This window comes from Echinops telfairi, unplaced genomic scaffold, assembly GCF_000313985.2.
Source record: "Echinops telfairi isolate 266 unplaced genomic scaffold, ASM31398v2 ScPeMD7_18;HRSCAF=68, whole genome shotgun sequence".
NCBI lineage: Eukaryota > Metazoa > Chordata > Mammalia > Afrosoricida > Tenrecidae > Echinops > Echinops telfairi.
Genome location: NW_022103915.1, coordinates 30511813 through 30538301, shown reverse-complemented (window position 1 = coordinate 30538301; position 26489 = coordinate 30511813). Strand labels below are relative to the sequence as shown.

The window sequence follows — 26489 nt, the reverse complement described above, 5'->3', positions numbered from 1 at the left end:
CACTCCTCATCTCATTCACAATGATATGATTTTTTTGTTCTGCTGTTGCCTGATCCCTGATCCCTTCGACACCTCGTGATCGCACAGGCTGGTGTGCTTCTTCCATGTAGGCTTTGTTGCTTCTGAGCTAGATGGGACACATTCTATCTCTTATCTGTTTATCATGATGTTATCTGTTGGTCCAGTGGTGAGGTTTTAGTTTTGTTGACGCTGAGTTGTCATCTACACTGAAGGCTGCAGTCCTTGATCTTCAATAGCAAGTGCTGCAAGTCCTCCTCCGTGTTTAGCAAGCTAGTTTATCATCTGCATATCGCAGGTTGTTCAAAAGCCCTCCTTCCGTCCTGGTGCCATCCTGATCTTCATAGAGGTCAGCTTCTCGAATTATGTGCTCAGCATCCAGACTGAGTAAGTCTGGTGAGAGGTACAACCCTGATGCACATCTGTCCTGATTTAAACCTGACACTATTCCCTTGTTCCGTTCACATGACTGCTGCTGAATCCAGGCTCCACCTGAGCGCAGTGAAGTGTTCTAGAATTCCATTCTCCTCAAGGGCATCCGTAGTTTGTTATGATCCACGCAGTCAAACGCCGTTGCGTAGCCAATAAAACACAAGCAAATGTCTTTCTAGCATTTACTTGTAAAAAGTCACATCGCTGTTATCATTAACTTTTACTTTGTAGATGAGAAAACAGAGGGCAAAAGGGTTAAATAACTTGATTCAGATCACAGAGCGAGTAAGAGGCAGTATCAGGCATCAGAGTCTCCCAGTTAGTCCAGAAGGCAAGTTCTGGAGCCCCAGCCTGATCCCATCAAGCTTCTAACTGTGTATTTCTGCAGTGTGGACACGAGGCTCTGGAGCTGGAGGGAAGGCGGGCCGTCTTCAGACATCTGTAACGTATCTTCTTCACCAATAAAGCATATGGATCTATTACTGTGATGTTGAAATTAATGTTACAAAGTATAAAAGAAGTGTTGAACTCATGAGAGTATTTTCTCATCAAGATCCTGATTTCTGCTACAAGGAAATCCATAGCCCTACCTAATAACCCTCCAGTCATTGACCAGACCCAATCAGGAGGGGAGATGGGAGGTGCTTGGGAGGCTTTCCTGAGGAAGTGCCTTTAAGTAGGATAAGCAGGATAGGGATAGTGAGTCAGTCAGTAAGGTTAAGGGACTGGTTCAGAAAGAGGGGGAGGGATTTCCGAGTAAAGAAAATGGCATGAGCAAAGGCCCTGAAAACGAAGACGCACTGCCGACGTCGAGTTGATGTCGACTCATCGCGACCCTGGTTTTGATCCGCTGACCTTGGGGATCCCAGACCAACAGGCAACCACTAGGCCTCCTGGGCTCCAAAGGCACCGAGGGGTATGGTGATCCTAGGAGACGACAAGAAGACAAGCGTACTGGGGCTCAGAGAACGAGGGCGCGCGGCAGGCGATGGGGCTGGAGAGGCGTGCAGACGGGAGACCTCAGGAGGCATCCAAGTTGGGGAAAGAAGTGAGCTCTATTCTCAGAGCAACAGATTCTGCCGAGCGAACTGACGATGGAACGTGCTGGTGACCCCACAGAAGTCCCCAGCGTCTCTTTAGCAAGGACTGTCAGAGCAGTGAGTGGGACAGCCAAGAAGGAGACCACCCGTGGAAACGACTCTTTTTAAAAAGACGTGGCTCTGAAGCAGAAGACCAGCACAGGGAGGCTCTGGAGGGCGAGTTGTAGCAGATGAGTGGATCTGGTGTCCGCGGTTCTTGTTTTCAGGGCAGGAGAGGCTTCTGCACACGGAGACGTAGTCACGGGGTGCTCAGCACACGGTCCATTAGTACACCAGCCACCAAGAAAAGAGAGAAGCTAAGTATCTAAAAAGAGATCAATTAGCCATAGGATGGGCTATCCGAATGATACCACCCAACCCAGGACTTAGGAAACCATGTTGCAGAAGAACAGCTGGAGGCGTGGGAATCTGCCGACACGGTCTCCGGCGGAACAAGCAGGTCCCACCCTTTCCTCTCCTCATCCTTATCCCTGGGGGGGCGGGGGTGTGTGTGATGGGTCTCTTGGCATAACACAGCGTATTGAACAGCATGCCCAGGGACCTGATCTACTTATTAAAGAGGTTCATTTGTCTTGTCCATACTCATGTGGGGAGCCACCACAGTTGCCCCTGTGATGGAGCCGGGACATGTGGGGAAGGCGGAGGGATACGAAAGAGAGAGAGAAGTGGGAGGGGCGTGTGGTGGTTCGATTTCATGTCAGCTTGTACCCAAAGGAGAGTGTAGGGTGGACCTGTCACTCAGGTCACAGTCCAAGGATGCCTCTCTGGGGGCGTGGCCAGTCTCTCCCTCTTGCCCCTCCCCTGCCTCTTGGCTTAGATTCAGTGTCTGTCTCCAGAGGCAGCCTCAGGTGGGCCTCCGACCCTGGGAGCTATGGACACCCTGCCATGTGCCCACTAGCCTCGGATCCAGGAGACTCTGCATGCTTCCCACCCCTCTGCCTCAACCTGTGATTCTCCTGGCTTCCCACTCACCTTTCTGCTTCGTCAGCCCGCAGCCAAGTGAGCCCAAAGGGGCTCAGGCCAACCGCGGAGCTATGTCCCGCCCGGATGAAATCGTGTGCTATGGGTGTTCCTGGTTTTCTTCCTAGACAGCCCAGCCTCACACAGGGCATCTGGCCCCAGCCCAGGCCAGCTCTGGGCTAAAAGGTGGAGAAAATGTATTAACCTGTCTTTGAATTTGGGGAGACTTTACGGTTTATTAGTAAGTCAAGTAAACAGTTGACAGCTGAACAAAAGGTTGTCAGTTCAAGCCAACTGGCTCCTCTGCAGGAGAAAGACGTGGTTTGCTTCCATCCATTTCAAAACCCCAGATCAAACCCACGGCCATCACACTGATTCTGATTCACCGTGACCTCCTCAGAGTTTCCGACCTTTTTTCCTGAAGCAGACAACCTCGCCTTTCTCCCGAGGAGCGGAGCGGCTAATGGATTTGAACTGCTGTCTGTGTGGTTATTACCTAACAAAGTAACAGTTACACCGTGCCACCCATCTTGTTAAGCTTCCGGGGCAGTTGCACTTCCATGCTGGGCTAAACATCTCAGGAAAGGGATGTTTTATTTATTTTTGCATTTCTTGTACTTAGCATGGTATCCACTTAGCAACCTTGGCTGAATTAAAATACACGGGGTATCACAGTGGACTTGGCTTTGGTCTGGGTGGGAAACTAAAAGAAAGGTTTTTTGGAGGAGGTCTCAGGTGGCACTAAGGCGCCCTGGTGGCGCTGTGGAGCAAGCATGGGACCACTAACCGCGGATCGGGGGTTCAAACCCCCAGCCACCCTGAGGGAGAAAGAGGAGGCCTTTTGCTGCTTTAAAGTTTTACAAAGCCTCAGAAACCCTCTATGGGGTGACTATGAGTCGGAATGGATTCGATGGCAGTGGGCATTTGGGGTCGCAGGAAGATGAAACTGCTCAATATCTATTTTAGGGGTTGAATTGTTTCACCCCCAGAATGAGGTAGAAGTCTTCACCCCAAGCCCGTGAATGTGCTCTTGTTTGGAAATAGATTTTCTTTTGCCGTGTCACCATGATAGGTCTGCAGGAGCCCGGTGGGTCCTCACCCTCTCCCTCCCTCAGCAGTGTCTGATACAAGGGGCAGACTGGACACAAGGGACAGACACGTGCATCTACACACCCAAGACCAGCCTGGATGGTGGGGACTACCAGAAATCCGTAAAATGCCAAGAAGGCTCTTCCCCTGTGGCAGACAGCCTGAAGTTAGAGTTGCAGCCTCTTCGACTAGGGGGGAATCAATGTCTCTTCTTAAAAGCCGTTCACTCGGCAGGATTTGGTTGTGGCAGCACTAGCAAATGGAGACGACCCGAAGCCCAAGACCGCATTTATTGCTGGTGTAAGCAAGGTCGGCCGCTTTAGAAGACGCAGTCTCTCTGAACAGCAGAGTGCTGTCTTGGGGTTCAGGGAAGCGTGGGGTTCAGAGGCTGATGGACTTTCAGATGCTGGAGGACGGAAGCAGCAGCCGAGCAATCAATGATGCATGGCACCATGGCACCGGGTAAACGTGCTGCGCCAGGCCTCTGTCCAAGGTTGAAAAGTGACGATGTCACTCTGAGGACGAACGTGCGCCCGCCCGACCCAAACCAGGGGGTTTTCAGTCACCTCCGCTGCCTGTGCCAGTAGAGCCCGAACAAGGAGGACAGGAGAAGAATCGGGGCATTCCAACTATGGAGCCGGAGAAGAATCCTGAAAGTGCCGTGGACTGCCGAAAGGACAAGCCGACCCGTCTTGGAAGAAGCACGGCCCGAATGCTCTTTAGAGGGAAAGATGGTGAGCCTTTGTCTCACCTCCATGGACACGTTGTCAGGAGAGTCATCACGTCGGAGGGTGGCCAAGGAGAGGAGGAGCCTGGGCAAGCTGGAGGGACACAGTGGCTGTGACCGTGGGCTCGGACATTAGAACCGCTGTGAGGAGTGTGCAGGACCGGGCGGTGCCATGTTCTGCTGTACACAGCCTCGCTGTGAGCCGGGACCCCCGGACAGGGCACCTAACAGCAACAAGGCCAGGTTGCTCTTTGTCTAGAGAAGCGTGCACAACGAGGAGACGGTGTTGCGCAGGGATTATGTTCACAAGCAGAGGGACTATGATTGATTGAGTGGTTTTCAAGGGAATAGTCATTGAAACAAGTGGCCATTGATCAATTACCACACCCAATTCACTAGCACAGAGTCAATCCCAACTCAGAGCGACCTTATCTAGGGTCTCAAGACTATACATCGCTATGGGAGCAGACAGCCTCATCTTTCTCCCTTGAAGCGGCTGGTGGCTTTGAATTGCCCACCTTGCAAGTAGCAGTCCAACACCTATCCCAAAGTGCCTTCAGTTTTGGAAACATACCGAAGGATGAAGACGGGTTTTGAGGGTGACTTGTTACGACCGCCCCAAGATAGGCAGAGATCCAGATGTATGCCCAGATGAGGGGTCTTGGTGCAACGGCTGCATGAGTAGCCTCGGCTTCCTGCTGGAGCTAATCTTATCCAACCAGACGAATCCCAGAGGCACTCAGAGGCTCCTGGGTTTGGGTGTGGGATTTGGAGACGTCCCAGCCTCTCCTCACCCAGCCTCACCAAACGTTCCATTTCTGGTCGGTCATGGAGGAGCAGCCCCAGGACATACCCTCAGGTTCTGACCTCAGAACCTGACTTCCGCGGCCCCATAGTCCTGGCCCTGATGCCTCCTGGGTCCGTCCCCACGTGGTCAGAGCCTGTGGAGCCTCCTCTCGGACCTCTGTGTCTCTCCCCCCTCTGGGCCTGCAGCAGCCGTCAGCTGCCAGCCTCTCACACCACGAAGCTGCAGCTGGGAATTCCTCGGCAGAGCTTTCACCCTCTCAGACGGACGGACGTCCTTTCCGCTTATCTGTCAAGTGAGAAGACTCCAGAGGCTTGGGGAGAGGAGGATGGCAGAGGGAGCTTTGGAAGGGAGAAAGCTAAACCTCAGGGCGGTCACATGTCTGTAAACAACCAGGGCTGTCAGTCTGGCCTGTGTGAGCACAGAGCCCCTGTGACTGTGCTGCCCACAGGGTCCCTGACGGGTGGCCTCGGCCCATGTGCTGTGGGGAAGGAGATGACACAGAGCAGAAGGAAATGTGCTCTCCTATTCGGGAACTTGCCTGGAAGCCGATTCTCCATGAGAGGCCAGCATCGGGGCAGGACCCTCTCCCTGTTACTCAAGGCTGCAGGGGAGGAAGCCACCCACCTGCCCGGTCGTTTCCATAGTAACCCAAGTTACCCTCCCCCCAGGGACCAGGAACACACCATCTTTCTGGCCTGGGGCCTCCTGGCCTCCGAAGCGAGGGGGTGGGGCACAGAAGGCTAGCAGGGGCTGGGCCCTCCGGTGGCTCTGTCACAGCCAATGTCAAGGGGAGGGTGCGCACCCCCACGCCCCTCAGGAAAGCAAAGGCTCACACTTCTCTAGAAAAACAGCTGCTGGGCTCTGGTGCTGACAGATGGCCATCTTTCCACACCAAGGCTCTGTCTGTCCTGTCACCGCCCTTTCTGGAGCCTTGATTTCCCACCAGAATTTGTAACGAGGCCTATTCTGTTGACCTACCCAACCCACCTCACAGCTGGCCTGGCCTGTTCTCAGCTGGGAGCCGACAGCGTCCTCCTCCCTCCACCTCGCCTCTCTTCCCATCCCGAGCAGATGAGGGACGAGGTGAGGGATGGGGAGCACAGACTTTGGGGTTGGATCTAGATTCAATTCTACTTCAGCCACTTATTGAAATGGTAAAATTCTGCTCACTTACGCTGCATAGCTTTGGATAAGCCTGGATCTCAGTTTCTTCCTTTGTAAACGCAGGCGGTGGAAAGAGAGATGATTTGTAAACTTTCATCCAACTCTCAGTTTCATGAGCATGTCGCTGCCCCATGTACAGATGTCAGTGTTTCCCAGGTCCCTCGAGCAGCATCTGGGGCCAGGCTGCCCTTGGTGGTGCTGTGGGTGGGCCGTGAGGCTGCTGCCGACTGCCAGGTTGGTTGTTCAAACTCCCTGGCCTCTCCAAGGGAGAGAGAGGAGGTTATCTGCTCCCATTAGGAGTTACAGTCTGGTGAACTAAAATCAATGGAGAGAAGGCCATAGGATGCCGAGTGGGGCTTAATCAAGGGCAATGGAGCAGGGAGGAATTAATAAACTTGAATGAAGGCCGAACATGATGGTGGGACAAGAGGAAAGTAAAAGGAAATAGAGGAAAGAACCAGGAGGCAAAGGGCATTTATAGAGGTCTAATTACAGGCATGCACATATGTAAATGTATACATAATGAGAGGGGAATAGAACTATGTACTCATATCTATATGTTAAGAATTAAGGTTGCAAATAGACACTGGACCTTGACTCAAGTATTCCCTTAACACAAGAACACTTTGTTCTAACAATCCAGCATTCTGTGATGCTCAATTTCCTGACACAATCGCTGAAGACAAAATGAGTGCATAAGCAAACGTGGTGGAGAAAGCTAATGGTGACCAGCTATCAAAAGATATAGCATCCAAAAAAAAAGAAAGAAAGAAATATATAGCACCTGGGGTCTTAAAGGCTTGAAGATAAACAAATAGTCATCTAGCTCAGAAGCAACAAAGCCCACATGGAAGAAGCACACCAGTCTGTGTGATCGTGAGGTGTCGAGGGGATCAGGAATCAGGCATCTAAGACCCAGAACAAAATCATACCCAAGGTGAAGGGGGGAGGGGGCTGGCATGGAGAGAAGACCCAATGCCCACCTGTAGACAATTGGACATTCCCTTACAGAGGGGTCACATGGAAGAGATGAGCCAGTCAGGGTGCAGTATAGCACCAATGAAACTCACAACTTTCCTCTAGTTCTTTAATGCTTTCTTTCCCTGACTATCATGACCTCAATTGTACCTTACAAATTGGATTAGACCAGAACATGCACAGTGCTACAGATAAGAGCCCGCAGCACAGGGAATCCAGGATAGATAAACCCCTCAGGGCCAACAATGAGAGTAGAGATACCAGGAGGATTAAGGGAGGGTGGGGGCAGAAAGGGGGAACCGATCACAAGGATCAATCTATAACCCCCTCTCAGGGGACAAACAACGTAAAAGTGAGTGACGGGTGACAGAGGACGATGTAAGATATGAAAATAATAATCTTTACAAGGGTTCATGAGGGAGGGTGGGCGGGGGAGGGAGGGGAAAGAAATGGCGAGCTGACCCCAAGGACTCAAATGGGAAGAGACTGCTTTGAGCATGATGATGGCAACAAATGCACAAACGTGCTTGACACAATGGATGGATGGATTGTGATAAGAGCTGTATGAGCCCCCAATAAAATGATTTAAAATTAAAAAATAAGTCTGGGAAACCCTATAGAGGCTTACTGGGCATTGGGATGGACTTGATCAATTGCAGTGGGTTAGGTTTGGGCTCTTTATTTATGGGCTGCCTCCCAGCAGCATGCCTTCCCCGGCCTGTTCCTCACATGTCACCAACGGGTCACAACGTGTCTTGGTTGTCCCCAGGTGAGTCACCGCTCCTTCCTCAGAGTTCTCCAGCAGCAGATAATTTGCACAGACTTAAAACACACATTCTCCCAAACTTCTACAACAGTGACCGGTGTGTATCTGATTTCTTTGCCTCCGTGGGAGCTCCTGTGGGTCAGAGACCAGGTCTTATTGACCTCCGTGTAGCCCTCGTGGATTTAGGGGCTCCCGTCCGTGCTCGGGTGTCTCACTGAGCGAGCAGCAGAACCTCAGCACGAGGAAGCATGATAGCATATCCCCAAAGTCTCATCATCCACACTCCCCAGATCCTTCATCTGGTCAGAGGCCCCACAACAAAATCCCACCCTCTGGTCAGGCTCCAGTACAGCAAGGTGGAAGGCCGTTGTGGCAGCCCCAGCGTCCATCCATCTCTGCAGCTCTTCCTCTTCCTCTTCTTCACTGAAGTGGCATTTACACCCCCAGGCACATGCCTTCCATTCTTCACGTGGCGGCCAGGGTGATCTTTCCAAAAGGTACCCAAGGTCACCTCGCTCTTCAGCTTGGCTGGTCTCGCTCACATCGTCGTAAAATCCAAACTCTTTCGCATGACTGCAGAGACCTTCCTGATCTGGCCCCTCTCTTCCTCGATTTCCGATGGTTTTAGGGACCCAGACGTGGCTCCTCTACCCGTCTCTGGGCGGGTCCGCCCACACGCAGACAGGCCCACCGACAAGTACCCGGCGTGAAGACCGTTACCCATGCTACACCATGCTTCAAGACAAAATTTCATTTATTTGTCATTAGAAATAAATATTTCACAATGCATCATTATGTATTGTGTCCATGATGAGCATGGTGCTTTAACGATGTTCAATTTGTAACAAAGAAAACACGTCCTGCATATCAGATATTTCCATGAAGATTCATCACAGTAGCAAAATGAAAGTTATGAGGTAGCAGCAAAAATGAGGAACTGTCGGAGAGGGTGGTGGCATTCGGAAGGGCGAGAACCACTACTCTTTGCTGTGGAATGTCCGGGGTCTCCGCCGAGACAACTCAGGGCTGGAGGCTGGAGCAATGGGGGGCTGGCTGGGTGTCTCGCTCACATCTCATATGGCGGCCTCAGGTAGTTGGACTTCTTATCTGGCCGCTCAGGTTCCAAGAACAAGTGGCCAGTCCTCTTGGGATCATTGTAAAGTGCCTTCTTCGACACCAGCGGTTCTCAACGTGTGGGTCGCGACCCCTTTGGGGGTTGAACGACCCTTTCACAGGGGTTGCCCGATTCATCACAGTAGCAAAACAGCAGGATGAAGTGGCAAACGAAAATAATTTTATGGTTGGGGGGTCACCACCACATGAGGAACTGTCTGAAAGGGCCACGTCATTAGGAAGGTTGAGAACCACTGTTGTAGACCTGATGGATGAATTCAGCCCCACCCCCAGGCTAGCTCAGGTCCCAAGGGAAGCAGCCTTCGAGCACAGAAGGAGAATTAAGGATGTCAAGATCATTTGTGATATGCCCAAACCACCATCTGGCTTTGTTTATTATTAATTTGTGTGCTTATCTATGTACTTTGCTTACTGAACAAACTGTCGAGAACCAAGAGTCTTGTCTCCTCCCGTTATTGTTTCCAGGTGAGCTACGTAGGTTTGCTTCACCCCTAAATGGCATTTTGGACGTGTCATCCAAGTTGGCTCATTCAACTTTACACTAATACCCTTCCCACCAGAACATGGCCTGGGTCTGGGCGAAGGAAATGGGGAGGGGCACGGTGTTCTATGCCTCTCTTCCCTCTCCCCAACCCTTCTTTTCTTTCCCACAAGATGGGGAAGCAAAGCCCGAGGGGAAAGTTCTCCTCAGCTGCGGGCACTGCTTGTCTGGTGGTGAACGTGTTAGCGTGGCAGGCATCCAGAGGCCAGCTCTCAGGTCAGGGGCGCCATGGGATCGTTTCCTTCTGGGGAGATGCTCTCCAGCTCTGAACCTGCCTCTGACTTCTTCCTCCACACCTATTGCACAGAGCCCTTGGGGTCTCCGCACCTGCAGGCCGCTCCCTTGGTGGGGAGCCGGTTCACGGCTATTCACCTTCTGCCATGGCTGCCTGACCCATGAGGAACTCTGGCTGGATGTCCCCAAGTGTCCCCTGTCTTTCTGCCACTCTCTAAAGAATTCTCTCCATCCAGCTCCCCACAGGCTCCTCTGAAGAGCAGAGCCAGTGCTGGGGAGAGGGGCAGAATGGGTCCAACCCCCAGGACTCCGTCCATCGCCCCCTTCTCTTGCCCTCACTCCTTCCTGGCCTTCTGCGGGTGGGGTGTGTGTCAGGAGGGGGTCACTGGTGGAGGTTACTAGCTTCAGCTACCTGTAACAAAGACCATTGTTGAAGGTGATTTTTCTTTTCCCTTACCAGTGGGCCACGCCAGACCCTTTCTTCTTATCTCCCAGTGTTATCACGACTTCAAGCAGTAGAAAGGACCCTCCCAGGAAGGCTTGGTGGTGCTGCCGCCTCTGCTCCATGCAAGCTCCCCGGGGGCAAGAGGACACGGTCCTTGTGTTTCATTCACCTCTGGGACCTCAGTCCTCAGAGCAGTGTCTGGACCAGGAGGCCAGCTGAGATCCACCCATAAATGATGAGCAAATGGAAAGGGTCCTTTGGAGCCTAAATGATCAGAATGGGTTGTGGATGGGGCAGCTGGGCCTGACAGCCACTCCCTACTTGTTCCTGCTGGGTGGCCCCCAGCCCTGGGTTCACTTTTTGTTTCTGGCCTCCAGGAGCACCCTCTCTGCAGTGGCTACTTGCCTGGGTGGGGAGGGCTGACCTTCATCTGGGCGACCATGTGACGCTGAGAGCCTTTGAGATGCTATCAGGGCTGGGCTAGGGTCCCCCGGGATGAGCCAGAGGCCTGGCCAAGGGGCGGGAGTGCTCTTCCCAGCTCTCAGCCGGCCAGAGGCCATCGCTCCCAGTTCACAACAGCTGTAGCCAGAGAGCAGAGAAGGGAGAGCTAAAGTGCATTTCTTCTGCAAAGTGAGGGTCCCCTGGGGCTGACCCACACCCCTCTGTGATCACCAGCCAGGAGCACATTTGGACCAGAGCGTCCTCCAGGAGACCCCTGGCCTCAGTGAACAGGTCAGCTGCCTTAGGAGGGCCACCCCACCCCATAGGGTCATTTGTGACTTCCCTCCGAGGCCCTACGCCAGCCCCTGGCCCCTGTAGATTTGTCTGAGCAGGTCACATGAGGGAGCAGGGCCAAAGGCGACCGGGAGAGGTCCCCCTCCGCACCGCCACCCTTCCGCGCACACCGAATGATAAGACATGTGTCCACACCTTGCAGGCTTCCTGAGAGTGAATGGTTTAGACTAAAAAGTAACCCTACGAGTACGTACGTTGTTGTGGTCTTTGTTCCAGCCACGGCATTAACGAGGGAGCAGAGGAGCATGGGAGGTCAAAGGGCAGAACAAATTGAGTGGGACCTGCAGCTCTGGCTTCTAGCAGCTGGACAGGCCGAGGATACAGCCAGGTGAGGACCCTTGGGGTGAGGACCAGGACATCGGCCTCACTTGGGATCTCCACGGCTGGACATGGGGCTGGGTGTGGGCAGCCTGGTGGGGGCGTGGGGAGGAGATGGGAAGGGCTGTGTGCTTGAATTTGATGGTGCTCTGGATGACTGGGGCCAGGCTTGTCCCCAACTTTGGGGACAAGACTACTTGGGAGCACCTTGTTGGGAGCAGTGTAGACCAGGGCTTTGCCTAAAACAGCTGCAAAGAAGACACCCCCTCCACCCCCAGATGTGACCAGAGCAGGCCTGAGCTGCCCTGAGGGCAGGTCTGGGGCAGTCTGGGTAGGCCCCTCTCCGGCCACTGAGACCTTGGCCAGGGCCCCACGGTAACGCCAGCATGTCAACATCAAACGGTGTCTAACAAGTTGAGTGAGAGAAGTCACTCAGTGAATGAGGGACATAGCTCAGGCCTCTGTCTCCCAGCTCAGAGTTCTGAGTCTCTCAAGTCTCAAGAAAGGGACGTCCCCTCCCTGGGCCCCAGTTCCTCTGTTGTCAAAGGGAGGGAGCAGGGAAGGAGGGAGGAGGGAGCCAGCGACACAATGTGTTTTCTCCCAACCGGAGGAGGCAGCACTGTTCCTGGGCAGACTTTTCAGATGAGGAAACTGAGGCTCACACAACTCAGGCGGTCTCCATTGCCCCTGAGGGCCTTCATCCTGCTTCCAGCCCCGGCAGACACACTTGCACGGCGCGGGCAAGTCGATTCCGGACTAAAATACTTTATTCAAAAGAATCTGGCTAGGCAGTCAGATGGCCCAACGGAGGGCAGCTTGTGTGGGGTGCCAGGGACCTCAGGGAACCGGTTCCCCTTGTCACATGCCACTGGGCTAGGACCCTCCCCCAGTGGCCTCCCCTCCCTCATCCCCGTTCATTCAGCCCAGAGCCCACTCTCGGCCTCTGGCTGGTGAAGGGCAGCCCCGTCGTTGTCAGTGCCTGGGCTGGAAAAATCCATGTTCCAGCACAAGGCCGTATGGGGACCCAACAGCCACTGTTCCTGCTGCGCTTGGCCATCTGGTCTCCAAGGCGAAGCGGACGGACGGGAGGACGAGGAATCGACTGCATCGCCTCCGCTTGCCCCCTGCCCACGCAGTCAGGGACAGGGCAGCCCAGCTTGGGCTGCCACACCCTCGCGGGGCCAGGAGTCCTCCAGACGTGGGCTGCTGTCCACGGCCCAGGAGCAGGCCCGGCGCTGTCCTCCTTTCCCTCCCGTCGGTCATGTAAGGCACTGAGTTCCTGAGGGTCCTGTCCGTCCCAGACCTTCTCGTGGAGGGTGCCAGTCGTTCAGCAGGGATACAATTGGCCAATAAATAGGGTTTCGGTGCCAGCAGGGAGGTAATTGAGTGTGACGGTAATAAATACACGAGCCAGGGGTGGGGTCCTCTCTCCTCCAAGGGGTTGGTTACCTCGGGGGGACAGTATCGCCGCGCCTGCCAGAGACCAGACACAGATGGGGCTGTCAGCAGGTGGCGAAAGCTGGGGTCCTCTCCGAACGGCAGATGGGGGTGGGGTAGGGAGGACAGACCCAGGGGGGAAGCTTGAGTGGGGAACACAGAAAGAATGCAGCCCTCCTGCCACCCACCCCCCTCTTACCCAGGAGGAAGGCACCATGACCCTCCTCTCACGGGTGAGGCGATGGAGGCTCAGAGAGGTTCAGAACCTGCCCAAGATCACACAGCTAGCCAGTCAGTGGCCGAGTGAGGATTTAAACCCAATCTGACTCCGATGCCTCTGTTAGCCTAGGGTCTTCAAATGGGTAGGCCCGGACCCCTGGGCGTGCATCAGGCTTGATTAAGGGGCGCGTGGGTTCTGGGGGTTTTCTAAAGCAATGGATCTGCAGCCTCCACAATGCCTCTGTCTTAGAATCATCTGGGGGAGGAAGTGTCTGCGGTCGTTTTCTTCACTGCCCCCTTCCCAACTTTTAGCCAGAAGGGACGGGCATCTGACCCGTTTCAAATGGTTACAGTGCTTGGCCCCAAGGTAAACACACCCAGACACGTCCAACCGAAAGGGCAGTGTGCACTGTCTGTCCCTGTCGATGTCCAGAAAGGAAATACGGCTCATGACTGGGTGCGCGGGACTTCTGCAAGGCTGGTGGTTCTCAGGGTTCAGCCGGCCACCCCAGTGCATGAGCTGGGACTGTCAGTGCGCCCTTCCTTAGGAAGGCCCTTTGCTGACAGGTCACGATGAGTTCTTTGGCAAGGGACTTGGAAGGAAACCAAGCCACCAGGTGACGTAGAGAAAGCAGCCTGCTTCCAGGCCTATTTCTTGTTTGTGTGACCGGGATCCTGAAGTTTCCCGTTTATTTAAACGAGTTGAACAGGAAGGGGGATCCGGGCTAAAGTCTGTCTCTGTCTCATGGGGAGTCACACTCATGGACAGACACTTGAAAACAAGTGTCTTGTCCCTGTCACGGGGAGGGGTGTCCATGAAGACTCGCTTTCATGGCTAACGTTTACGGACCTACGATGACCCATGTGTGCGTGCTATTTCCATCAACTGGCATTCTTACTAAGAACCAGCCCTCTGCAGAAAGTTGAACAGAGGGGAGCTTGCTGCTCATGGGGACATGGGAAGGAATCGGAATGTGTGTGCAATTTTTGAGGTGGAGAAAGGTGATAAGGTGATAAAGAAAAAGATTTCAGCTTTGAAAATGCATTCGACTGGGCTGAAATTCTCCAGGGGGCCTGAAACGGAAGCACAAGCTCAAAGCCGAAAGAAGCAAAGTCGTAGCAGCTCTTAAAGGGGACGTGCGGGCAGTTTCTTGGTTGCTATTGTTCACTGCACACACACACACACACACACACACACACACACACACACACCCTAGATCAGCGGTTCTCAACCTGTGGGTCAGGACCCCTTTGGTGGGTCAAACAACCCATTCGCAGGGGTCGCCCAATTCATCACAGTAGCAAAATGACAATGATGAAGTAGCAACGAAAATAATTTTATGGTTGGGGGGGTCCCCGCCACATGAGGAACTGTCTGAAAGGGTGGCGGCATGAGGAAGGTTGAGAACCACTGCCCTAGATGGTGGGGAGCGTTAGATTAGAATCGCATCCAGTACATCTGAAGAGCTGGTTTACAGTCAATGTGGATGAAATAGCTTTAGGTGAGAATTGTCATGTTTGTAATCGACCAGAAATGATAGCCTTAGTAAGTGTTTGTAATTAGGATAAAGAGGCCCAAGGCCAACTTTCAAATGACCAAGAGAACACGTGGCCTTTTGTCATTCTTTCAGCAAGCGTTTGAAGACCGCTGCCCTGGGAAATGAGGCCAGAGGGGGGACACTTTATATCTGAGGCTCCCTGGCCCTGGGTGGACGCTGCACCCACTTCAGTCACAGCTCCTTCCTCAAACCACTGCTTGGGGCCAAGGGCGAGCGTCCCTGCCGTCCCAGAGGGGTGTGTGTGTGTGTGGGGGAGTCCCTGTCTTCCCAGAGGGGTGCATGTGTGTCAGGGGGTGTCTTGGTCTGTGGGGTGTAGGGGCAGAGGGGCGGGCTTGGAGCAGGGGTCAGCTCCCAAAGCGTGAACTGATTCCTGGAGTCCTGAGCCGGGAGAGTCCTTCGCCCCTGACAGTGAGCCAGAGCTGTGAGTGATGCACTGTGCCCGTGAAACGGTTTTGTGTTGGTTTTGCTTATTAACCGTATATACTCCAGTATAAGCCAAATATCTGCTGAGGCATCTAATTTTACCACAAAAACTGCATTAAAAGTGTGTTGGAAAACTCGGCTTGTACACAAGTATATACGGTACTTTTACAGGCTTGGGTTTGTTTTTCTTTCTCTCCCCACCACACTCAGGGCTGGGACTCCAGCCTGTAGGCCCCAGATGAGAGACCAAGATGGGCAGGTAATACGGAGAGCGGAGGAGGAGGCAGCAAAGAGGAGGATCCCCCACCCCCGGCCCCCTGGCCTCAAGGACCCTTTGGGATCCAGTGTGAAACTGTACCTTCCCCCCAGGGCCAGCAGGGTGACTTTTTGATTGCCAGATAGCCCTAGATAACTTTTAAGGTGCTAGAGCAGTGGTTCTCAACCTTCCTAATGCCGGGACCCTTTCATACAGTTCCTCATGTGGTGGTGACCCCACTACCATAACATTATTTTCATTGCTACTTCATCACTGTAAGTTTGAATCTCGTGTAAATATCTGAAATGCAGGATGAATTAGGTGACCCCTGTGAAAGGGTCGTTCGACCCCCAGGTTGAGAACCACTGTGCTAGAGTGTTCTCACTAGAAGGTCAGCACCATAAGAGCGGGGCACCTGTTTGCTTGCTCACGGATGCCCCCGGCCAGCAGTGGGTCAGCAAGTATTTGAAGAGTGACCGAGTGCTGGGCAGGTCCGTCTCCCCTCTACTCAACTAGGCTCAGGAGAGGGAAAAGACATGCTCAAGGCCACATGCAAGGCTAAGCTGGACAAGAACCAAGGGCCTCCAAGGCTTCCTCAACCCTAGCATCTCCAGGGGGTGCAACTCCCTGCTCTGCCCACAAGACTGCCCTGAGCCTTGCCTCACCCATCCCGGACGGCTAACCCCTGTGGACAAGGCGCAGGCTCCTCTCTGGCCCGGCCTCCTTGCCATCCCTGGGCCCCCACACACTCACGGGTGGCAGTCTGTGGCTCTCTGCTTCTCTCTCTTCCTCTTCCCCCTGCCCCTGTATCTCCTCCTGCAATAAGCCAAAGCGTCAGGACTAGGTGGCTAGGCCCATGCTAGGATAGGGCTGGCAGGAAGAGCCCCAGCCCCAGCCCCAGCTAGACCACTTACCTTTCCGGCTCTATCCTCTCCCACATAGGCCTGGAGAAACAGAGAGGGGCAGGGGAGAAGCAGGAAACGTGGTAAGTGGGGGCTTCAGGTTACCTCTCCTGTCCTCCTCTCCCCACCCCTCCTTTCAGGCAGCTCAGCTCCTGGATGTGAAGTTGGCACTGAGACCACTAGGGGGTGGTATGGAGCTAGAGAGTGGCATTTGGCCAGAGGCCTCCAGAGTCTAGACTTCTGCCCGCCCTCTAGTCTCTAGAGACACCCCCCCAAGAGAAGGACTAAATTCCCTTGTGGGACACTTTCTGCACTCGTATAGACCCCAGCCGCTCGGCCTCCCACCCTGGGTATTTCTGAGTCTGTTCTCACAGTCCCGCCACGCCCAGCTCTGCTCCCGCCCCTCCCTTGTTCTGCCCTGCCTTCCAGCTGGTTCGAGAGCTTCTCCAGGGGCGGGGACAAGGCAGGCCAGGCAGGAACTGGGGGATGGTGCCAGCTAAGACTACCTACCAGTGCACACCAACACCCCCCCACTGCCACCATCACCACTCACCACCACCTCCATCATCACCACTACCCACCAACAACCAGCACTAACCACCATCACCATTACCACTACCCACCACCGCCAACCCCAGCACTAGCTACCAGCACCTGCACCATCGCCACTAACCACCACCATCATCATCTCCACTACCACTACCACCATCATCATCTCCACTACCACTAACCACCACCACTAACTACCACCGTCACCATTACCACCACCACTAACCACCATCGCCAACCAGCACTAAACCACCACCACCATCACCACTAACCACCAACACCTAGTACTAACCACCACCACCATCATCATTAACCACCACCACCAACCATCACTAAACACCAGCACCAGCACCCACCACCACCACCACTAGCACCACTAACCGCCACCACCCATCACCACTAACCATTACGTCCACCATCACCACTCCGGGGACGTGTGAATAGAGGATGTGAAGGGGAGGATGAGCGCAGGCCAGCAGTCACCAAGCATTCTGGACCTGCCTCCCAGGCTATGGCTATGGACCCCAAGCGGGAAGACAGGGGTTCCCACTGTCTGGCCCATCAGAAGGGGACAGGCCTCCATCTTCCCTGGTCCTGCTTCTGGCTCGGCTGCCCAGTTGGCCCTCTGTGGGTGCACAGCCCGGTCCCGAACAGGGTCCAGACTTGCTAGGTTTATGCCTCCAGGTCCTCTTGCTCGGGCCTGTGGCAGCTGCCTCCTATCTCGGGCCGCGGTGGGAGACTGGGCTCCCAGCCCTGTAAAGGGCCCAGGCTTTTCATCCACGCACGGTGGCATCTCGGCAGCCGTGTTCCAGCTACTGAGAATATCTCCCCGGCCACAACTGAATGAATTCAGGTGACAAAAGAAAACACAGCCGCCACCGAATGCCTCAGACTGGGCTCCTGTTTCCCTGCAGCCCGCAGCCAGGACAGGCAGCCCGGTCTCCTCCAGGAGCCCCGTAGACCCACCATCCCGGAGGCTCCCGGAGGGGGATGTGGAGGGCCTGCTCCTGCTCCAGCCAGAACCTACCTGCAGTCACAGCGCACGTGCTGAGAGAATGTCATCTCCACATAGGTGGGTGGGGTACTAGGGTGGATCCTCAGGAGCTGCAGGGAGACAGGGGTGGGGGTGAGGGGATGCCTGCATGGCAGGGAGGCCCAGGGAGTTCTTACAGCCCCCTCACCCCCACCCCCTCCTGCTGCACAGTCCTGGGCAAGGGAAAGGGCATTATTGCCCCACTTCAGTGTCCTTGATTGGAAGATGGGCACAGCGCCTGTCTGCCAGGAGTGAACGAGGCAGCACTGTAACGTGCCTGGCACAGTGCTGGTGGTTGTGTGTGTGTGTGTGTGTGTGTAAAGCCTCAGGGTCAAGCTTCCTTGAGAGGGCATCGAGGGCCCCTAGGATCCTCAAAGACCAGGTCAGTAGCCACGGAGTCATTTCTCACGCAGGAGACCCCATGTGTTTGTGAGCAGAACGATATTCCCGGGGCTTTCAGTGGCTGCTTTCTTGCAAGCAGCCCACCAGGCCTTTCTTTTGAGGCACCTCTGGGGTAGATGGGGACCCCTCTCCCCGTCTTTTGGGTTCACCGTGGAGGAGGGCTTAGCAGTTTGCATCAGCCAGGGGCTCCTCCATATAAACAAGGCCCCCTTAATAGGAACCAACTTCCTTTCCAGCCTCAACTAGCCTGCTTTCAAACCCGCTGGGTCTTGAGATCAGGTTGAGCCTGGGGAAGGCTTCTCAAGGTGTTTGTGGATGCCTCAGAGCCAAGAGGGGAGCTCCGGAGGAGGGCGGGAAGCCGGTGCTGTCCTGGGCCCTTGGAGCAGGGCTGTGGGCGCCGGCACTCAGGGGGGTGGCTTTCCTACCTGCATGGTGATGTTGGCCGTCTCCACGGGTAGGCACTGCAAGCTCTCGTCGCTGCAGCAGCCCATGCAGCGTAGCAGGGAGATGCAGGACGGGCTGAACAGGTACTCCACCTCGCTGGGGTACTCAGACGCGACTTCCACCAGCCTCTCCAGGGGCCGGCAGTAGCTGCGGCTCCACACCTCCTCGAAGGGGACCACTGCACAGAGGTACAGGCCACAGGTCAGGCCAGAGGGGGACCCGTCCCCAACCCATAGACCGCCCTCCCAGTCCCCCTTGTCTAGGAAGCCCCCTTCCCTGAGCTCCTGAGGTGACCCCTCTGAGGGTGACTGCTGAACCCTCAGCCCATCTGCCCGGTGGTGCAGAAGGTCACGTCCCTGTGTCTGAGTCTCAGCTCAGGCACCACAGGAAGTCCAGTGTCCTGGGCTCCCCCAAGGAGTGTGTGCCTGCCCACCCGCAGCTCCCAAGGCCCTCAGGCTGCTTCCTCCAGCTCAAGGGCTCCCCAGGGTGGACCGCCTTTGTCTTCAGTCTTCTGCCCAGTCCCCTCCATGGCTCCTCTCCTCCCTGCCCTGCTGAGTGCCAACTCCTGTGCCTGGCACCCGGGACCCCAGTCAGCAGTGTGGTGTATCCTGACTCCCTCCCTCACCACCCCCACGCCAAGCCGGGGGGTCATGCCATGGGAATCCCCACCTTTGGGCTTTCCACATCTATCCCAAGCCCTCCACCCCCCACCCCCAGGTTCCTCCAGGACCACCCACACCTCCTCTCTGAAATCCTCACCAACATTCCTGCCAGAACAGATGTTCCACCCTGGAACAGAACAGGGTCCCAAGGGATTGCCTTATCTTAGTCCTTGGGAGCTCTTATCTGCTTTACAACCCCATTGAGCCTCCCGTGAGGACAGGGACAGAGGCACCCAGTAAACACAGGCTAAATAACTACTGATTGATTAGAGGACAGTTCTCAGAGGGTTATCTGGGACATCCCCAGGCCCTACTATGTCCTGGTGGCGTGAACAGGATCTCTTAGGGGTTGGCCTGGGAAACTTCAAAGAGTAGCATCACTAGGGGGGGCGGGCAGGGGTGAGGGTGGCAGACCACACCAGGTGACACCGTTAGAGGCGGGGGCATCAAAATGACCATGCTATGTTTCAGCAGAAATCTATTTTTAAAAAATAAAATGATCCCTAAACTTACTTCTAAGGAGCCTTGGTGGTGGTGTGGTTACGCGTTGGGCTGCGATCCGCATGGTCGGCAGTTCAAAACCACCAACAGCTCCAAGGGAGAAAGACTGGGCTTTCTACTCCCATCAACAGTTACAGTCTTGGAAACTCACAGGGGGCTGCTATGAGTCCGCATCCACTCGGTGACAGTGAGTCTGTTTTATTTTTAGAGCTACTTGTAGCAACAAAACCATTTTCCATAAGCCCGGCTTATACTATCGCTGTACCCTCAAGGCTAACCCCAATGCTTGCTCCCCTTTTAAAAGCTTCTAGTGCTCCCTGGTCAGAGCTGTGGTAATTACCCAATTACCACGGGTGTTTTGCGCCAAGTGAATGCTGTTTCATTGCGGCCTGCGTTTTTAATAGATCCTTGATTTTGCCAAGGGTCCTGATGTTTCAGTTATGATATTGTGGCAATTAGTCTTTGTGACACTTTATCAATAAGTTTTCCTTGAGAATGAAAGAGCAATTAAAGGAAGAGAAGGAGAAAAAAATTTTTTAAAGGCTTCTGCTCTGTTGCTACTGCTATTGTCCTGATGATGTTATCATCCAGCGAAGAAAGATTCTACAAAACAATTTTGCCAGTGTTGGCATAATCTATGAACTATTACATGTAATAGATTTGCCACATACCATTCTAAGATCAAAATGACCCATAGACAGTCCCGAGGCTGCTGCAGGAGGCCCTGGTGGGACGGTGGGTGTGCACTGAGCTGCTAACATAACAGGGTGCACAGTCAGTCTTGCTAGGAGCTAGCATCGACTCGATGGCAGGGAGTTTGTTTTATGTTCGCAGTTACTTATGGCAACAAAACATTTCTCATAAGCTCTATGGTTCCAAACCCTGAAGCTTTCTACTCAAAGAGTGACATTCTCTGACACCCACCGGGGTTGGTCTCCTGGTCCCACAGGGGCGGGACGAGTTAGTTAAATTGGAAGGGTTCTGTGTGGGTAATAGGAACTCTGATGGTCATGCATTGATCCACAGTTCAAAACCACCAGCCAGCCGCTCCCTGGGAGAGAAATGGACTTTCTGCTTCCATTTAAGACAGTGGTTCTCAACCTTCCGAATGCCGCCACCCTCTCATACAGTTCCACATGTTGTGGTGACCCCGTAGGTCAGCGTATCTGCAAGTGGGCAGATCCGCCTGGAGACGGATAGAGGAGCGGTGTCTCGGTGCCGAAGACCATCGGGAATATGGTCTTAGGTGACCCCTGTGGAAGGGTCGTTCGACCCCCAAAGGGTTCGAGACCTCCAGGTTGAGAACCGCTGGTTTAAGCAGTACAGTCTCAGAAACTCACAGGGGGTAGCTCTACCCTGTCCTATAGGGTTGCTGTGAGTTGGCACCGACTTGATGGTAGAAAGTCTGGTTTGTGTTTTTGGGGTATGGGTCACAGAGCGGTCCATGGAGGGATGACACCAGCCCCCCAAAACACCTTGCACCTTCAAGGAAATGCCTAGGGCCAGGGTCCAAATGGGCACGAAGGAAGTGAGCAGCCAGCGCTGAGAGACTTGGCTTCCTGCCCAGGCCCTACACTGGCTGTGTGACCTTAGGGAGGCCACTCAACCTTTCTGGGCATATCACTTTCCTCAGCTGGGGAAAGAGAAGACGGTTGGGGACAGATGGGAGCGAGGTCTCTCCAGCTCGGCCCAGCCATTAAACAGGGGGCAGAGAAATCTGTCCTGCCCTGGGTCACCTTGCCCATGCCTGACAGTCATCCCTAGCTGGTCCGGAAGGACGGGGGACCTGGGTCACCTAGGAGCCCTGCCATCTCTGCCATAGAGCAATGGCCCCTCACTTCTTCCATGTCCCTTCCTAAGGGAGCCAAAGTCCATTGAGCCTGCGAGGACATGAGTCCCAGGGCAACCTCATGGGGAAATCAGCCCCAGGTCTCACAGAGGCCCTCGGAAAAGGCCGAGCGAGCGAGCGGTGGAAAATACCCAAGAGGAGACGTGTCCACGTGGCACTGGCAGAGTGGCCAGAGGCAATAAACCGTGCTTATCTGGGAGTCTGCTGCCCAAGGGACACTGGGGCTGGGGGCCCCTGAGGCCTCCCCCATCTCCACCTCTCCAGACCACTAGGACACACCCCTAAACCCAAGTAGGAAACGATGCCTCTTTCCCTGTCTTTGCAGTCTAGCCCCCTCCACCCACCCACCCACCCACCGTCAACCCTAGGAGCTGAGTGTTTAGTCTAAAGTCTTCATCAGTACTGATGTGACTGAGCATTTAATCTCCTTCTGGGAAAACATAAATAACAGCTGAAGAACAGCCAGTGCCAGAGTGCCACACAGGCTGGGACCGGCCCCAGCGGGGGACAGCGGCAGGGAAGGAGTGCCCCAGGCCCCTACCATCACATAAATAGAAGCCCACCAGCTGGGCAGAGCTAAGCAGAGTGGGCTTGGCCTGGCCAAGGCAGAAAGGATTTCCTTTGCTCACCCCCAGTTCTGCCCCCCACCACCACCAAAAGAAAGCCTCTCAGCAGGACGCAGGCTAGGGGCCCTGAAGGCCTGTGGGGTCTATTGTTGGGAGAGGACCCAGAGGAAGGTGGGCCCAGGAAGCTGGTTTACCTGGCAGCCACCAGGAAAAGGGGCAACTCTCCCTAGATGTCCTGGCTGGTAATGGGGGTGGGGGGGGGAAAGGCGGGAATAGGGGGCTGGGCGAGGGGCCCTGCTGAGGGAGTGGCTCAGGGACTGGTGGCCGCTCCCAGATGTGGGCTGAGCCCCTCAGGAAGAGCTCTGCCCAGTGCTCCCAGAGAGCACTTCCTCTGGCCCCAGACCTGCTCCCCAGGCGGGGGTGGGGTGAGGAGTGTGGGAGGCGGTGGCCCAGTCAGGCGGCTGGCTAGGCCTGGACGGGCCCCAAGGGCTGCCTCTGGGCCAAGAGTGGGCTCTGGGCTCTCCTACCAGAGCCTCCCAACCGCCCCCCACCCCCCAGCTGCTTACCACTCAGGAGAGAGGGGGCCCCTAGAAGTTTAAGCTGGGGAGCAAGCTCCCTAGGAGGTGGGCCAGGAAGAGCTGCTGTGGGCAGAGCTGCTGGCCACTGGCCAAGCCTGGCAGGTATCCTTCCCATGGCACCCAGCCAGCCACCTAGGGACACCCCGCTGGCCTCTGCTCAGCCAGCCGTTAGGAGCTTGGGGCTGCTAGGAACCTCCATCCTGACCACAAGGCCAGGGGAGGGGGTCCTGACTATGGAGTGTGGAGACAGAAACCTGTGCCTTCCTGGTCCCCAGCCTGGGGTCTGGACAGTAGCAGTCGGAGCCTGCCTCTGCAGTGGGCCCCACTCCGCTGACAGGAGAAGCAGGCAAGCTTAGATTGTGATCCTGGGGCCAAAGATCCCAGAGCTGCTCCCCTCGGCCACCACACAGGCTTCCTGACAGCAGGCCAGGCGACCTCACCTAATGCACCCACACTGCCCTACCTCCTCACTCAGCACCCACGGGCCTCCAAGGAGTCACCCACCCCTATCATCTTAGGACAGCGGTTCTCAACCTGTGGGTCTCGAACCCTTTGGGGGTTGAAGGACCCTTTTACAAGGGTTGCCTAAGACCATATTTCCGATGGCCTTAGGAACTGAGACACTGCTCCTCTATCCGTCTCCAGGTGGGTCCACCCACATGCAGATACGCCCACATACGGGGTCACCACTACATGAGGAACTGTATTAGAGGGTCGTGACATTAGGAAGGTTGAGAACCACTGTCTTAGGAAAACCAGGAACCTTGGGTATCACCTCATTCCACAGCTTCCGTTTTACAGGTAAGGAAACAGAGGCTGGGACTTCTCTGATAACTCTGGCTGAGCAGCACTAGAAGCATCAAAAAGGGCGGGAGGTGCAGGTATGGGGTGGGGGTCCCTCTCCAAATCTCAGAGGTAGTGGAGGAGCCAATGGAGTGCAGAGTGACCGAGGGGCTGGGACCTGGTGAAGGAGCAGGGGCTGAGGCTAGCTGCCAGGCTGACGGGCGGTGCCCACAGGACTGCTGAAGATGTTCCAAGCTCCCAGCGGGTTCTCCCACGTGTGCGTGTGCACGCCCCTACACGCTCCCTCTCCCACAGCGCTGTGGACGTCTTGGCAGCAGTGTGTGGTCACTCTGCATGTCAGCTAGTCCTGGTGGGAGTTGGGGGAGGCATAGAAGAAGGCAGAGGCCTGGTGTGGGCCTCCTGGCTTCTGCACGTATGTCTCTTTGGCAAATGTCTCATTGCCCTTTGATGATTCCCTCTTGATGCAACCCGGAGTGGGGAGTGGAGGGGCTGGGGAAGGGCGAGCCTCATGTTCTGTCTGTTTATAATCAATGAAAGCTGAGGGATGCCCGCAGCTCCGCCAGGGCTGCGCTGCTGGGAAAGCCCCCCACCCCTTCCTGGCCCTCTGGACTGCCTGCCCACTGAGCCCAGGTTGGCCCCTGGCATTCACTTCCTGGACCTGATTTGCCCCCTCACGCCGTGCAGGGGAAGGGGCTATCCGGCCAACAGTCCAACCCCAGGCATTCTATTCTTTGCTGTGTGCTCGGTGACCCTGCTGCAAACTCTACCAAGTCTAGCCTTCTGGGTCATAGTGGGGACATCACTTAGGCCCTACCAGTGCTGTCTAAGGTGAAGGTTCTTCTCAGCTTACGATCGGCCTGCCCCAAACATACGGGCTCGAACACACCAACTACTGGAAGGGTGGCACTGTTTCCTTCTGCGGTACTCAGAGTATGAGTGGGAATCAACCCCACAGCATCTAACACCAGCAAAGCCTCCCCCATGCCCACCCCTGCCTTAGCCTTGGCAGGAAAGAGGAGAGGGGCTCAGTAAGTTGGGGCACTCCAGCCCCGTCAGCTTACCTCTCGCCTCTGAGGAGCCATTCCTAGAAGACAGGATATTACGTACGATCCATGGCTGAGAAGAGAAAGGGGCAGGGATGAAGGACTGGGGCCTGCCCTAGGGCTCTAAGCTCCGGAGCCAAGTGTGTTGGCCAGCGGGTGATGGTCCCCCGGGCCCTTCTTACTGGTTCCACACACTTTCTCTGTCCAGGTGCACCCAACATCCCATCCTCCCAGACCCTTGGGGAGCCCTGCCCCTCTGTGGCCTCTGCTCCCTCATTTGTTAAAGGACAGGGGACCAGAGGCTTACTGGAGCTCCTTCAACTGCTGTGTCCCACAGACTGTAGTCTGGTGGGGGTCTCCCTTCTGGTGAGCCCCCAGCCCAGCCCTGCTGGTCTCACAGAGCCTGCCTTGGCCTGGTGCCAGAGCCCAGAGGGAGTGATCAGCTGGTGGAAGCCCAGGGGCTGGCGCTGCCCGTAATGTTATACCGCTGGCTAGCCCAGCACCAGGCGGGTAGAGGTGGGTTCCTGGGCCCCTGGGGAGCTGCCCAGCCCATCCCACTCTGAGGCTGAGGCTGGGGACTCCAGGGGCAGGGGGGTGGGGTGGAGTGGGGTGGGGGGCAGCACAGTGGGAAGGGAACTCATTGGCTTTGTCAGGAGCCATCACCGCCCAAGCTGGCTTTCAGCCAGACTTACCCAGTTCCTGGGAAAAGGGCCCTGCTCTCTCCCAAGCCCCACACTCAGGACCTCCGGCCACCCACCCGGGAGAGAAGGCACAGTGAGACCCCTTGTCTAGTCCCCCAGCCCACCCAGGAGCTCCCTGCTCAGCCCTGTGCCCTGGTGGGGGCAGGGCCCAGCTTCCCCGCTGCCTCTGCTTCAGCCGGGTTGGCCCCAGCCAGGCTGGGGTCAGAGGTCCTGGGGGAGTCTGCCTGGTCCCAGAGCCTCCATCCTGACCACAAAGCCAGGGACCTGTCTGGAATTAATGGAGATGCTTGTAGCAAAGCCACCAGGGTTCCCGGGACAGGCAGGAAACGTCTCTCTCCCTTCTCTGTGGCCTCCCCACCCCCACCAAGACAGCAGAGGGGCTGTCTGTCCTGAAGTGTTCTCCCCAGTGCCAGGGGGCCAGGGACCCCGGTTCTTGGAAGGGTTGGGACATCCCTGGGGGTGCCGCTGCTCGAAAGCCGTGTTTAATGGCAAGGGCCCCTGCTTGGGGGCGAGTGCTGGGGCTGGGCAGTTCAGGACAGCCAGGTTCGGGGTGGGCTCTCTTACCTGGGGGCGCACAGGGGGCAGCGCCAGCCCAGCCAGGAGCTGCAGAAAACAGGTGAACAGCCTCATGGCCAGCATCTTCTCAGACGTCTTGATCCACGGAGCTCAGAAGGAAATCCACCATGCTCCCCTGGCACAGGGAAAGGAGAGTCCAGTGGGGCTCAGTGCTGTGCCCTGGCCCCTGCGGGGGGACCGAGCATGCTCTAGAAGCCGTCGGAGTCGGAGCCCGCAGGTCAGGCAGTGCTGGGGCGCCTGGAGGGAAGCGGTCCGCAGGGCCGTCGGTGCGAGGCAGGCGGGTGCCAGGGAGGCTCCGTCGGGCGCCCAGCGCGACCTCGCGTTCTCTGTGGCGGGGCCAGACAGAGGCTGAAGGTGCAGCTTCCTTCCCAAGCAGCAAGCGACCTTCTGGGACCGAGGCTGGTCGGCGACTGGGTTTCAGGGCTGGGAATCGGGGCGGGGCCCTGGGCCACCCCGCCCACTGAGGGCGGCTCCCG

The 26489-nt window shown here is 55.7% G+C and overlaps 1 protein-coding gene across 1 annotated transcript; it reads right to left on the bottom strand.

Moving 5' to 3' along the window:
• Window positions 1-12254: 12254 nt before the first annotated feature.
• PGF (placental growth factor) lies at window positions 12255-26203 on the bottom strand. The gene is made up of 6 exons (XM_045288081.1): window positions 26002-26203; window positions 24755-24809; window positions 18715-18911; window positions 17882-17958; window positions 16318-16347; window positions 12255-12982 (listed from the first exon to the last, which is right to left on the bottom strand). The coding sequence occupies exons 1-6, from the start codon at window positions 26074-26076 to the stop codon at window positions 12955-12957; spliced, it is 462 nt and encodes a 153-aa protein (XP_045144016.1). The 5' UTR covers window positions 26077-26203; the 3' UTR covers window positions 12255-12954.
• Between the last annotated feature and the right edge of the window lie 286 nt (window positions 26204-26489).